This window comes from Meriones unguiculatus, chromosome 15 (assembly GCF_030254825.1).
Source record: "Meriones unguiculatus strain TT.TT164.6M chromosome 15, Bangor_MerUng_6.1, whole genome shotgun sequence".
Classification (NCBI taxonomy): Eukaryota; Metazoa; Chordata; class Mammalia; order Rodentia; family Muridae; genus Meriones; species Meriones unguiculatus.
The window spans coordinates 64939373-64951983 of NC_083362.1; the positions used below are offsets into that span (position 1 = coordinate 64939373).

Below are 12611 nucleotides of genomic sequence, written 5' to 3' on the forward strand. Positions count from 1 at the left end.
ACCACTCATGTACACATATATTCATACATAAATCAACTTTAAAAAAAAAAAAAGATGATTTGAAAAGCTGTCAATGCTTGACCACAATTGATTCTTAAATTTTTTCTTAAAGTACTGATTTTATGATTAATAGTCGTCAAGTATAGAAAAGGCTTAAGCATGTGCAGCATGTGTTCTAATCAACCAGTTGTCTCATCAATAAGGAATCCTCCTATGCAGGAATCTTAAGTACCTGACACTCTGATGGCCAAGCAATACTTCTGCTTCCAGAACTCACCCCTCCCGTCCAGGGCACCTCTCCTCAGTGTAGCATTACACACTGGCTGTTCCACAAGCTGGCCTACTGCAGCTATGCAAGGAGCCAGATAGCACATTTCACTTTATTAAACATTAAAGTACAAATGGATATTCCCTGTAAAAGAGGGCTGAAGGATACCACAGGAGCAGAAAGTGACACTCAGAAACAGAACCACACAACAGAGACCAACTTCACAAAAAGGGCTCAATATTGATTTCCAGAGAGGAACAGGGCATGGTCAACTCAAATTTGGTGATAACATCAGGATGAAGGACGCCTAGCTTCCCAATGCTTTGACCCCGGACAAAGATCTCTGCACACCGCCCAGGAAAGAATGCAGAACCTGAAACAGAGAGTGAGAGAAAAATCAATGTTTCTGCTGGGGGAGGGGTAAGTCAATAACCATTTAACATAAGGCCTACAAGTGTCCTTTTAAAAAGAACCGTTCTTCTTTAAGGCACTGGTGTGGCTTTGGAAGCGCAGCCTCGCACTTACTGTTACACCAAGAAACAAATATGCTCACAGAGGCTGAGCTGGAAGGAGGCTGCAGGAGTGTCATCAGAGTCTCGGGGAACTAAGTCCCAAAAAGGACACAAGGAAAAAAGTGAAACCAATGAGTCTGCATGGACAGAACATGAATAGAAACAGGCTCTCCTACATCAGTACTTGCTGGATAAGAAGTTTACTGGGGCTCCACTCACTCCTTACCATGCCGCACTTTACCTTACTACACAAGAAACCCACACTGAAATACCACAGCCACAGGGATATGCACATGTAATTACAGAATGCAACCTGTGTCCCTACCTGAAAGGGGCACCTAAGCAGGTTGGGTGCATCATCTGTAAAGTCCCAGTGAAGGCCCACCCAACTCCAGACCCACATCAGATCTACACCAGTCCTAGCTGATTCCTGCTTCACTTCAAGGCAGGCAGCGAGCTCTCTTCATCTGCTGCCAGAGCACTGCCCCCTCTCCCCCCCTAACCATTCTTGAGACTTAACCAGCAGCCTGGAGGCCCACCCACACCCTAGCCACTAAATTACTAGTGCCACAGGCTTATCAGCATGCTGGACTGCTGTAGTTTAAAAAACAATGCTGATTCATTTCTCTCAACACCCACTTGAAACGGGATCAGGCCCACAGCTCCTGAAGGATTCAAGCAAAATGTTTACTGGCTTGAACTATAAATACCAGCAGAGCTGGGCCTCGGCCTGCAGGCTGCCACTCTGAGTGAGTGCATAATTTATGGAGGAGCAAACTGCTGAGTCTCTAAGAGCTCCAAGGTCAGCATAATTGAGAACACAGGGCAGGATGGCTGGATAGGGGACTCTCCTACTGTTGAGTTGATACCACAGAGCCACAGACTGCCCAATCAATGTACTGAGATACTTGTTTCTATTCTCGGAAAAACATTTTTGTTATTCTTAACCCAAAAGCAACATGGCTGAAGTATTTTTCTTTCACATCTCATCAAGCAAGTGATTCTGCTCCACAGTCAAAGCAAGCCATCCAGTGAACACCATTTAAGTGTGCTGTTGGCTCTGTGCCCCAATCACATTCAGAAAAGGGGTGAGGAAAAGAATTCTATAAAACAACTCAGAAACCAAACTGGATAGATAGTAAAGAGCCTAGCTAGGATAGTAATTATGATTAAATCTGATAAAGATGGCACACCCTCATCCTGTGAAAATAAAAATATAACTTAAAAGACAACACTACCCATTACTAAAAACATAAAGACAAGACTGTCAATTACATCCCCACCAACAGGAAAAGCAAGGAGGGAGGAAGGGAGGATTGGCTGTCTTCAAGGCAGAATGAAAAGAACTTTTCAAATGACAAGCCAAGGAAGCTTTTATTGAGTGCACTCAGTGTCACCAGAACTGGGGTGTGCCCACACCCCAGCCCTCTCTGTAGACTGAGCGCTAAGGGAGCACACACATAGCACCTGGCAAGGATACTGGCCTGCTCTGAAAGGCCACCGGGAGAGGAAAAGCTCAAGACCTTCCTGACAGCCTTGCTGTACGAAAGCTTTCCTTTGATCTCTTTTCAATTCCAATTTGATTGGATTCATTTTTACTGAAGCATAAAACCAAACTATTTTAGAATCTAAGCCAGATGTGCTAGTTCTGACAATGTTGGCAAAATAAAGCCTAAGATAAAAAAAAAAATCAGAAATTTTTATTCATATAACATTTTGATTCAGCATTTTTTAGTAAAATTCAGTTATATTCTTCTTCAGTTACCATGTTTACCTTGCCTATAAATTTGGACCAAACTTTGCTTTAGTTCATTAATCAGCTAGTTATACCAGTAAACACAATTTTCTCTTTCCAGAGAAAAACAAAGAAAATTCCTATTCAACATGTTCCTATTTAACATGTTGCAAAGTAAAAGAGTATTAAAAATGATTAAAATGTCAAAAGTTCACACCTTCACATGGGCCCATCCAAAGTCACAGCTGCTGCCCAAAGGCTCTTCACTCACTTGCAAACAGCCCAATATGGGATCCCTGTGCTGATCACTCTAAAATCCAAACTGCATGCCTGGACTTGTGGTGACAACTTTACCTTTCACTGCCATTATTCATATTTTCATTTCTAATAAGCTCACATGATGGCATAAACGTCTATGAGGCTCCTATTTCCTGTTCAATTAGAGCAAGCTGAGGCTCTGTTCTCCAAATGTACAACCTGAGGAGCAGGTGGGCTTCCTGATATCAAGGGCAGGAAGAACTTTAAGAAACAAACACTCCTCTTGGCTGCTGTCACAGGTGAACTAAAAATTTGTGTGTGTGTGTGTGTGTGTGTGTGTGTGTGTAGGGGGGGTAGTAAATTTACAAGAACAGAAGCATTCTTAGTACTTATAAAGCAAACCAAACTCCACAGGCAGGACTGCCTCATTAACAACACAAGGCCTTCTAGATGAGAGTTGCTGTCAATGGAAAAGATCACAGCTCTAAGCTTAAAATTAATAAGAGAGTTTATTTTGGAGCATTTTGAGTGAACATAGATTTAGGTTACCCCAAATTCCATGTTTCGACGTAGATGCAGTTTCACAGGGTTTTTGTAGTTTTACAGAACAAAGTAATAAATCAAGGCAAGTTTAAAATACCTTGGTGGGTATACTAGAGGGGCAGATACACTGAGATTGCATGCTTTTCTATGGGCCTAAAATATTATCTGATGACATTCTTAGTTCACGGATGGGTGGAAACTAGGAGTCTGTTAATAGCTTCTATGAGGTTTTTATTTATTACCACGAGGTGTTTTTTCAGATAAACAGTGGGGCACTGAATAGCTGTTCCAGAAGGCTAAATATAGCACAAGCTAAAGTAACTAATTAGCCTCTGAACCTACGAAGTTCCAACCTCTCCACAGTACTGAAATTTCAATCAGTCTCTGCAGAAACTCCTTTTCAGAGGTTTTGTTTACAGCCAGACACAGTTTCCTTTCAGGAATTTTCATTCACAATGTCTGCTGTTGGCCAAATGAGGGTAGCTCAGCTTAGTACCCAGGATGTGACGCAATAGCTCCATCTGGAACTGATGCATCATAAAGTCTGTCTGAAAACACATGAAGTCACTTCTGAGGGCCACGCCTAGGCTTTCAGAAAGTCACACACAGACCTAAGCCAAAGCTGACTTTATCAAGTCACACTGGAGAAAAGACCACAAGCTGTCTACAGATAGAAGCTGCCCTCCGCCTTGTGGGTGGGAACTAGGATCAGACATTGTACCTTCGCTCTCTTCCACTGCATAAAAGCACCTAACAGTCCAGTGCACCAGCTCCCACCACATCTGCATGACCTCCTGGAGACGATAAACTCCAGGCTCTGCATTCATCTGGGACAGTTAGTGGCTTCTAAGGCAGAACATATTTTGGAAAAACGTTGCTCTCTATTGCAATACACGTGGAAGCCCAGACAAAAGAAACACTAGTTAGGCACAAAGATGAGCTTAATGTCCCAAACTTAGTGGGGTGTGAATAAAGCCCCTTAATTAAAGTCTTTGTGTCCTAGGGGTCATCCCTGGGCCCATAGTCGAGCACAGCACCCCGTCTTTAGCATGTTTTCTGGCTAACTGACCATCAAAGCGTTTGGGAGTACCTTCTCTTGCCCATTGCCAAACACTTTCACAGTTTCATTCTGCTCCATCTTTTTAGTACAATATTATAGCCTAGGGTTGGCAGAAGCTTTCCATACACTACTCGTTCCTTTAATTTCAAGAGGCGTCGGAAGTAGAAGCTTAAGGTGGTAACTGAGCAGGCCCCACATCTGAGAACACCGGAGGGTGTTATCAAGCATGAGGCTCTTAACCCTCTGCTCACACTGCCAGTGGCTAGAGCCAGGCCACTCGGAACAGCTTGGCATGCTCTGAAATATCAGCTGCTCATTCACCTTTACTCTTCCCTTTCTTAATATTGCCAATACATGTTTTGGGATTTTAACTCACAAGTGATTGTAACTGAGTACTTTATTACCCAAATCTAAAAAAAAGAGGAGGAGGAGAAGCAGCAGCAGCAGAACAACAACAAAAACAAAATTAACAGGGGCAGAGAACCTCAATAAAATACTATGTCATTGCTAAAAACAGAAATTATCCTCATTAGCTTTTCACCACATACATGTCCCCAAATTCAGGGATGAAATGGAAACTGTGTAACTATAGTACCAACTTAATATATCTTCAGTTTGTTCAAAATGACTGATGTTATCAAATGGGTGAAAGAAAAAAATGTTAATAGGCTAACTTTAGTGTTGGTACCTACCTAAACCCTTCTCAAAGGGTAAACTAAATAAGTAAACAAACCAACACAGTAAGTCCTACTCAGACAGACTCTCATTGTGTGTATGATTTCACTCTTATGGGGCCATTGTTCACAGGTTTTAAAACAAGCAGATTTTTGAGGACACAAGGGGAAAGAAGTTCATTAGAGGTAAAGCATTAATGTGTAAAAAGAAAGGCTTTAGGGTACTAAAGAACCAAAGCATCACAACCAAGATATGAACACAAAACCACCTTTTTTTATTTTCTGATCTCAGTGCACTTAAGAGAAAATGCCTCTGCAAAGACCATTTAATTTGTAAGAGGAGACTGAATAATTTCCAACTGGTAATATAAAACATCCATTTTCTCCCAGATGTATAATTCTTCACCTTGCATTTGAAGTGAATATTTATGGTACCTAAAGTCTATAAAGAGAGAGACCTAATCCTCTGAATTTAATGACCATCTTTCATCCCTTTCTGAAGATCAAAAGAAAGAAAAACCCCTTACACAACTTTACAGTGCTAATCCCAACACACCTGCAGATACCATTAACTCTTACGGGGACGCAGTAGGACTAGGGAGAATTGGAACCTATCAATCCATGGCTGTGGAGTTCCTGAGACCTTATTCTTACAAGAAGAAATCAGCAAAGCCCAGATGTCCTCGTCTCATAGAGAATGTCTTCAACACAGAACCATCTTTCGTCAGGCATGATGGTTCGCACCTGTCCTCTAGCACTCAGGACGCAAAAGACTGCCAGGCTGTGACTCCCACTGGACAGTGTCAGAGAAACACACCCCCTTTCACTCACTTTGATTCCATCACTTCTTAACAATTTAATTAACAGAGATCATGCTATGGAAACCTAAGACAGATTTTACAAGTCCAGCCCTCACCATGCAGCTCACATACATGCATTATTTCACAACCTAAAGGAAACCAGGACAGTGGCAAAGGCTTAAAGGTGATCCACCTAATTGCAATTTAAACTAGCCTCAAAATAAGTTGTATAAAATCAAGGGAGGTTTTAGCTGTAAGTTAACAAGGATTCACTTGAAAATTCCTTAAAAAATGCCATCATCTAACTCTTATTTCCACAAGTCATTTTCTAAATCTTTCCTTTTTATAAATACTTGCAGAGCATACTAAGAATAACAACTCAAAGACAAGATATGGATTGCCTGGACTTCCTGAGCCATCAGCTCCTTTTCTAGTTTTCTGCTTGACCTAGGACTGTTTATCAAGCCAAGCCTGAGCAATGCGTGATTTCCTGCACAGGCTCAGCGAGTGTGACAATACTTATGGTAGTGCTAGTAAAGCTAAGAGGAGAATGCAGAGTCTGTGAGACAGCCACAATTCCACACACAATCAACAGACCTGTGGCTAACTTAGAGCAAACACAACTTCAAACATGTAATTATAATAGGTATGTTAGGGCTTCAGAATCAGATTTCAGGTGACAGGGCATGTAGGAAAAAAAAAAAACTAAAAAAGAAAAGATATTCAAAACTGTGGGAGAAAGGTGCTGTATCCTCCTTTCTGCTCAACTACTTCTATCCCCAGTGAGAGTGAGTCAAGCCCTTTGAGCAACAGTATGTTACAGATGGGAAGAATAGAAGCACAAGGAGATTAGGAACCTTGCCCAAGGCAAGCAATAAAATAGGCTAGAGAGCAAGTCAAAGGTGAAGAAGGGCCAGCAAAACAGCCCTCCTGCATGGGGCCCACGGGTACATGAAGGCCTGCAGCATGATGCTTTTAAGCTGCTGGCCAAGCTGTCCACCACTTCATGTTTGCAAGCTTCCTCTGTTTTACAACAAACAAAATTTAAAGAAGGAATAGCGCAGACTGACAGTTTGTCACTTCTAACCTTAGCATATACCCAGATACACTCTGGGATGCTATTAATACAACAGAATACTGGCACTACCCACAGCATTCACTTGGGGAAACAAAATTACATTTAAAAATTATTTTTAAAATTTGTAAATGAGTGTTTTGTCTGCATATATGTTGGGACACCACATACATGCCTCAGAGGTCAGAGAAGTTACAGAGGGTTATGAGCTACCTTGTAGGTGCTAGGAATCAAACCCAGGTCCCCTACAAGAGCAGAGCACTTAACCATTGTGCTGTCTCTCCTGCCCTAGAATGACATTTTTAAAGGTCCACATATCAAAGCATTTTTAACGAATAAATTCTAGATTTTTAAAACAAGACTTGAATTATCTGGGCAGATAAATAAGTACCACAGTAACATCATGTAAAAGTCGGGGCAGGTAAAACAGGAGCAGGTGCATCAGAACCTACAGCAGAGGCTACTTCTGAACTGAACCACAGACCTTGTCATTAGAAACAACCTTGCAGACACCCCTGTCCATCCACTAGCTGACATGAGAGAAGAGAATCCTGAGGCAGGTAAACAGCAGCGTTGAGACTAGAATCCAGGTCCTAACCCCTGGCTGGGAGCTCTCTCACCCGGAGCCACTTTTTCTGGTGGCAGGCTGAAAATCTCTAAGTTCATTCAGGAGTGATTTAGCCACATCTTATTTTCCCAGTAAAATTATCTATGGTGCGGACAGCACACACACACACTTCCTCTCATCTTACAACAAAGAGACTAACAGAATCATTTTAATTCAACAGCACCTGTGGGGATTACTGGACACAGAGGACAGCTTGCAGGGCAGGCTCTCTACTGCTACCATGTGGTTCCTGGGGATGGACTGTAGGCTTTTCCACTGCCCCAAGCAACGTGTTACTATCTTCACAGTTAGCATTTACATCATCTTGGGATCTACTTCTCCAATGTTGTTTATAGTCAAATGTTTAAAGGCATTTTTGTCATGTTCCATTATGTTTACATGCCGTAGTTTGCCAAATACTTTATATTAAGTACTATATATTCAGTTCTTTATATTAAGTTTTTATTTACTATTTTAAGTAGGCTTCTGTAAACATGTAACACTCGTCTTTTAGTTTCCCAAAAGTAGCAGAATACAAGTAAAAGAAAAAAATCAAAACAAAAGATGAATCCACTCCCCCCAAATGCACAATATACATTTCTAAATTTAAACAAAGCAGAATATGAATTAATATATTCTTAAATATCAGAGTAAAAGCAGTTACAAAAATTCTACAATGTAGTTTGTTAAAAAAATATGGAAAAAAATTAAAAAAAAAAACACTTCTGAAGGTAGAGGCAGGAGGATCAGGAGTTTGAAGGCCAGCCTCATCTACTAGCAAGGCTGAGGCCACCCTGGGCTTCAAAGGCTATACAATACCCCATCTTGGAGTCTTTTAAAAACAATGTGGTGAAAAGTGATCTTTAACAACTTTCTAGCTCCCTAAATAAACTGTACCAGACACACTACTAGCTTCTGGCCGGTGAGATAACTAAAGCAATTCCTTTGGGTTCAAACTGAGCAAGGAGGAAACAAAACAGAAGTGCTGGAAACAGCCGAAGGACTTCCCTCTGCTGAGGGGAAATGGCAGAGGCAACATCAGGAGAATGCTGAAACAAAAGTCTTGCTCTCATCAACCCCCTGGATGAGGAGCTGGTCTGCTGGCAAAGTGCTCTGGAAAGGAGGTGACGAAGGCTAACCTGAGGACAGGCTGCCACCTGGATGCATCCTATTCTCGTGAATCTGCTACAGAACTCGCAGCACAGAAGAGATCCTCAGGTCAGCCTGTTAGCCCCCTTGGCTACAGTGTAAGCACTATTTCAGAGTCTTTCTAAATCTTATACTGGCTACATACTACATATGTGAAAAATCTGGCAGTCATAGATTAAATGTGTAACTTTGAAAAATAAGGTCCCTGCTCATAGTCCACTTTAATTATAGATAAATTTGCTTTTAACGCTGGGAAAGGTGACTTCCAGTGTTCTGAGATTTGGCTGATTGAGGAGACCATGATACTAACTCTGACATATATTTCAAAGTTTCTTAAAATACTTCACAAGAAAGAGGCTGAATACTGGAGGACTTCAGAAATGAACAAGGGGCCCCTGACAAGCTATGTAACATTGGGGATCTGTGCCCTTTACCCTGGTACGAGTCAGGTCTTTATTCTAATTTTTACCTACTTTCAGTATAATCATATTTCCTGTTGTACCTAACCAGTTTGACCTATGAAACAAGACCTATGAAAGTTATTTTATCTTTTAAATATACAAATTGAATGTGATCATTAGCTATTTTGTGATCATTAGAAATGTCTTCATAAATTTCAAAAGGTATTTATAACAAAACAAGGTAAGTTTTGAAAATTAATCAGTACAATTTAACAAAAGTCAGTAACAACTGCAAAACAGTAAGTACAAATAAGCTATGAAGCACTCTGTAAGAAAGATGGAAGCCTATCTTCACTACTGTGGTCAGATCAAATAGCAACTGTCTGGGAGCCTGGAATATGATGCTAAGGGGAGTAGGGGAACTCCTTTCTGGTCTCAGTGTGAGAACCTTTCCAGCTAAGAAAGTCAAATTCCAGAAGGAAAGACATGAATAACTTACTACATGATGTTTAAAAATCTACATAGCAAAAGCCATAAAATCAAAGAGTTAACAAATTAGGAAAGTACAGTATTTATCACAAATGGTTAACAATCATAAAGCATGAAAGGTTCCAGGACCAATGAGTCTAAAGAAATAAATGAACAAGAGCCTCAGAGAAAAGAAAATAAAAATGTACTACAAATGAGAAAATATGCTCACAATCGTTCAGACAAGGAAGAGAGGGGCAAGTGTCAGTGCAATGCCATTTCCCACCATGAGACTGAAAACAGACAGGAAAGAACAAGCAAACCATAGACCCTACAATTTTCCATAAGCAGGGTCCTTTCATCTCCTGCAGTGTTACAACTGGAGGTCTAACAGATGGATGTCTATCCATACCGAGTGTAATACTAGTGTACCCTTTGTCCCAATAACCTCATGCTTCTAGGAATTTCTTCCAAAAATATGCTGACAAGAGCACCAAATAACATGAGCACCGGTCTGCAGTGCTCTACTACTGACAAGCCAAAGTTTGCTGACAGAGAAGTGATCCAACTCTGGGGTTCCACACAAAGGAACAGTCCTCTTGGGCCAAAGGAAAAAGGCCCCACATGCTGCCTCTGTGTAGGCTGCTGCGACAAGAAGCCAATTACCCAGCAGTGCCCACAGCATTGCCCACAAAGTTGAGAAGGCAGAGAGTGTACGAGCATACACGTACATCTAAAAACAAACCAGAGAAGGAGGTCAGTGGTGCACACCTGTCATCCCAGCACCTGGGAGGTGAAGGCAAAGAGATCAAGGCCAGTTGTGGCTACACAGACGCCCTGTCTCAAAAGAGAGAACAAAAGCCCACAAAACACACCCATACACAAACACAAACACACAAGCCCACAGCCTCAGAAGGCTGCAAAGGAATGGCATCGAAGATGAAATTATCTGAATGTAGTTACTCAGTAGGTCAGAGTCTATAGATAAAAAGAAGTGACTGTAGCTCTTAAATTATTTTCAGCAGCCATACAGTTAATGATATTGGAATTCTCATTTTGAAACTCTGATGACATACACGGCCTGAGGAGCATAAGCAAACAACAACGGGTATGTGTTCAGAACCCCGCATTTCAGTGTAAACAAAGAGAACTATAAAGTCCATTATGTAAATATCCTCTCAAGTTCTGAATATGAACTGAAAACATTCCTGTTGAGGTGGAGATGTAGCTCAGTGGTAGAGCACTTGCCTAACAGGCAGGAAGTCCTAGGTTCAAGCCCCATCACTAAATGGCAAACAAAATAAAACAAGGAAAGTGTTTGATTTGAAAAAAAAAAAAAAAATCAGCACTAAAAAGAACAGGGTATTTTCTGAATCACCATAATCTTTGTCTACTACAAAGCACAAAAACACAGCTGCAAGCAGCAATGAACGTCCTTACTGAGCAGACTGTCATCTAACTCTGATTCCTCACTAAGAGAACCAGGATTCCTTGGACATATGGCTGACTTTAGTGCTGGGTAATGCAGACTCTATGGGAGAGCAGAGCATTTACACAGAAAGTGTAAATGCTGAAGAAGAGCATTTACACAGAAAGTGCTGATCTCAAAGAAGTTAAGAAGAAAGAGGGCCAGGTTCCCTCAGGTCTTCAAAGCTAAGCTGCACTTGACATAAATCTGACTCCGTGTTCAGTTTCTCTCATGTATTTTCACACAAGTAATACTGACATGGAACACAGCAGAATGGCAGTAGTTGTGTTGCAGAATTCAGTGATATGTGGCTATAATGGAAAAACTCTACCAAACTACCAAAGCTACACTGAGCTGCCCATGGTAGCACGGGTCAGTGATCCCAACTCTCAGGAAGCTGAGAAGGACAGCCTGGTCTACCCAGCAAGACTTTGTCTTGAAATACAAAACAAGACAAGAAAAAAGGCACAGTGAGAGGTAGCTTAAATGCACCCAGGGCGACTGTACTTCCTGTGTGTGTTGCTCATGTTTCCTCCTGAAGTCATTTGTGTGCAGCTTAGGCTTTGAGATCTAAACAAAAAAGTTCACATTTTAGCACTTAATTTAAAAGGTTCTGAATTTATCTTTGTCAAATGTTAAAAGCATAAAATTTTAATTATCTGTCAACTAGTTCAATTACTTTCTCATTTATTATCATGAAGACATTAATACTTTTATCAACTGCTAACTGACATATGTAACTTGACATACTACTATTTACATATGTAAATAAGTAACATTTAAAATTTTCAGAAGGGGTCTGAAGACATAGCTCAGTTGGAAGAGTCCTCGCCAACCATGCAGAACACTACATAAACAAACTATGGTGACACATGCCTGTAATCCTGGCACTCCAGAGGTTCTAGCAGAAGAATCAGGATTTTGGCAGTTAATTAGCTCAGCAGAGAACGGGTACTTATCACCAAGCCTAGTGACCTGAGTCTCATCCCCAGGACCCACACAGTGGAAAGAGAACTGATTGCTACAAGTTGTCCTCTGACCTCCAAAATATACACTATGGTATGTATGCCCCAGACCTCCCATAAAAAAACTAAATAAAAAAATGTAGTAAAATGAGCAATAGTTTAAGATTATCAGTCTTTGTAGCAAGTTCAAGGCTAATCTAGGCTATATGATACCTGTCTCAAAAAAGCAAAACCAAACCAACATTAAACAAAACAAAAACAGAGCCTAACTTTTTCAGCAGATATAAACCTAAAAGCAAACAGTTCTTAAATTAAACTTCCAAATTACAAGGTTAGCTTGGTATGGAATATTATCTATCCATGAAGAATGAAATTGAGTTTTTGCTAGAAAATGTATGAAACCTCATTTTAAGTGAAACAAGTCAGACTTAGTAAGAGGGATGCTGCATGTTTTCTCATACACAAAATCTAGCTTTTTAAAGATATAAGATCAAAGAGGTTTGCATACTGTGCATATATCAAATGTCAGAAGAAGTTATCCTATATTGTATAAATAACAAACACAATTTTAAAAGCTAAAATTTGTTTGGCCAATGTTAAGCTTCACTGAAAAATTAAAAGTATGTTT

The 12611-nt window shown here is 40.6% G+C and overlaps 1 protein-coding gene across 3 annotated transcripts in view; it reads right to left on the reverse strand.

The window, feature by feature from the left end:
- Nucleotides 1-360: 360 nt before the first annotated feature.
- The window catches only part of Farsb (phenylalanyl-tRNA synthetase subunit beta), a 62178-nt gene continuing 49927 nt past the window's right edge, over nucleotides 361-12611 (reverse strand). For 2 of the 3 annotated variants that reach the window (XM_021638602.2, XM_060368684.1), the window contains exon 17: nucleotides 361-641. In XM_021638602.2, the coding sequence (XP_021494277.1) occupies nucleotides 490-641 (152 nt within the window). In that variant the 3' untranslated portion in view covers nucleotides 361-489. The remainder of the gene's footprint in view (nucleotides 642-12611) is intronic. The other variant, XM_060368683.1, reaches the window with a different exon arrangement.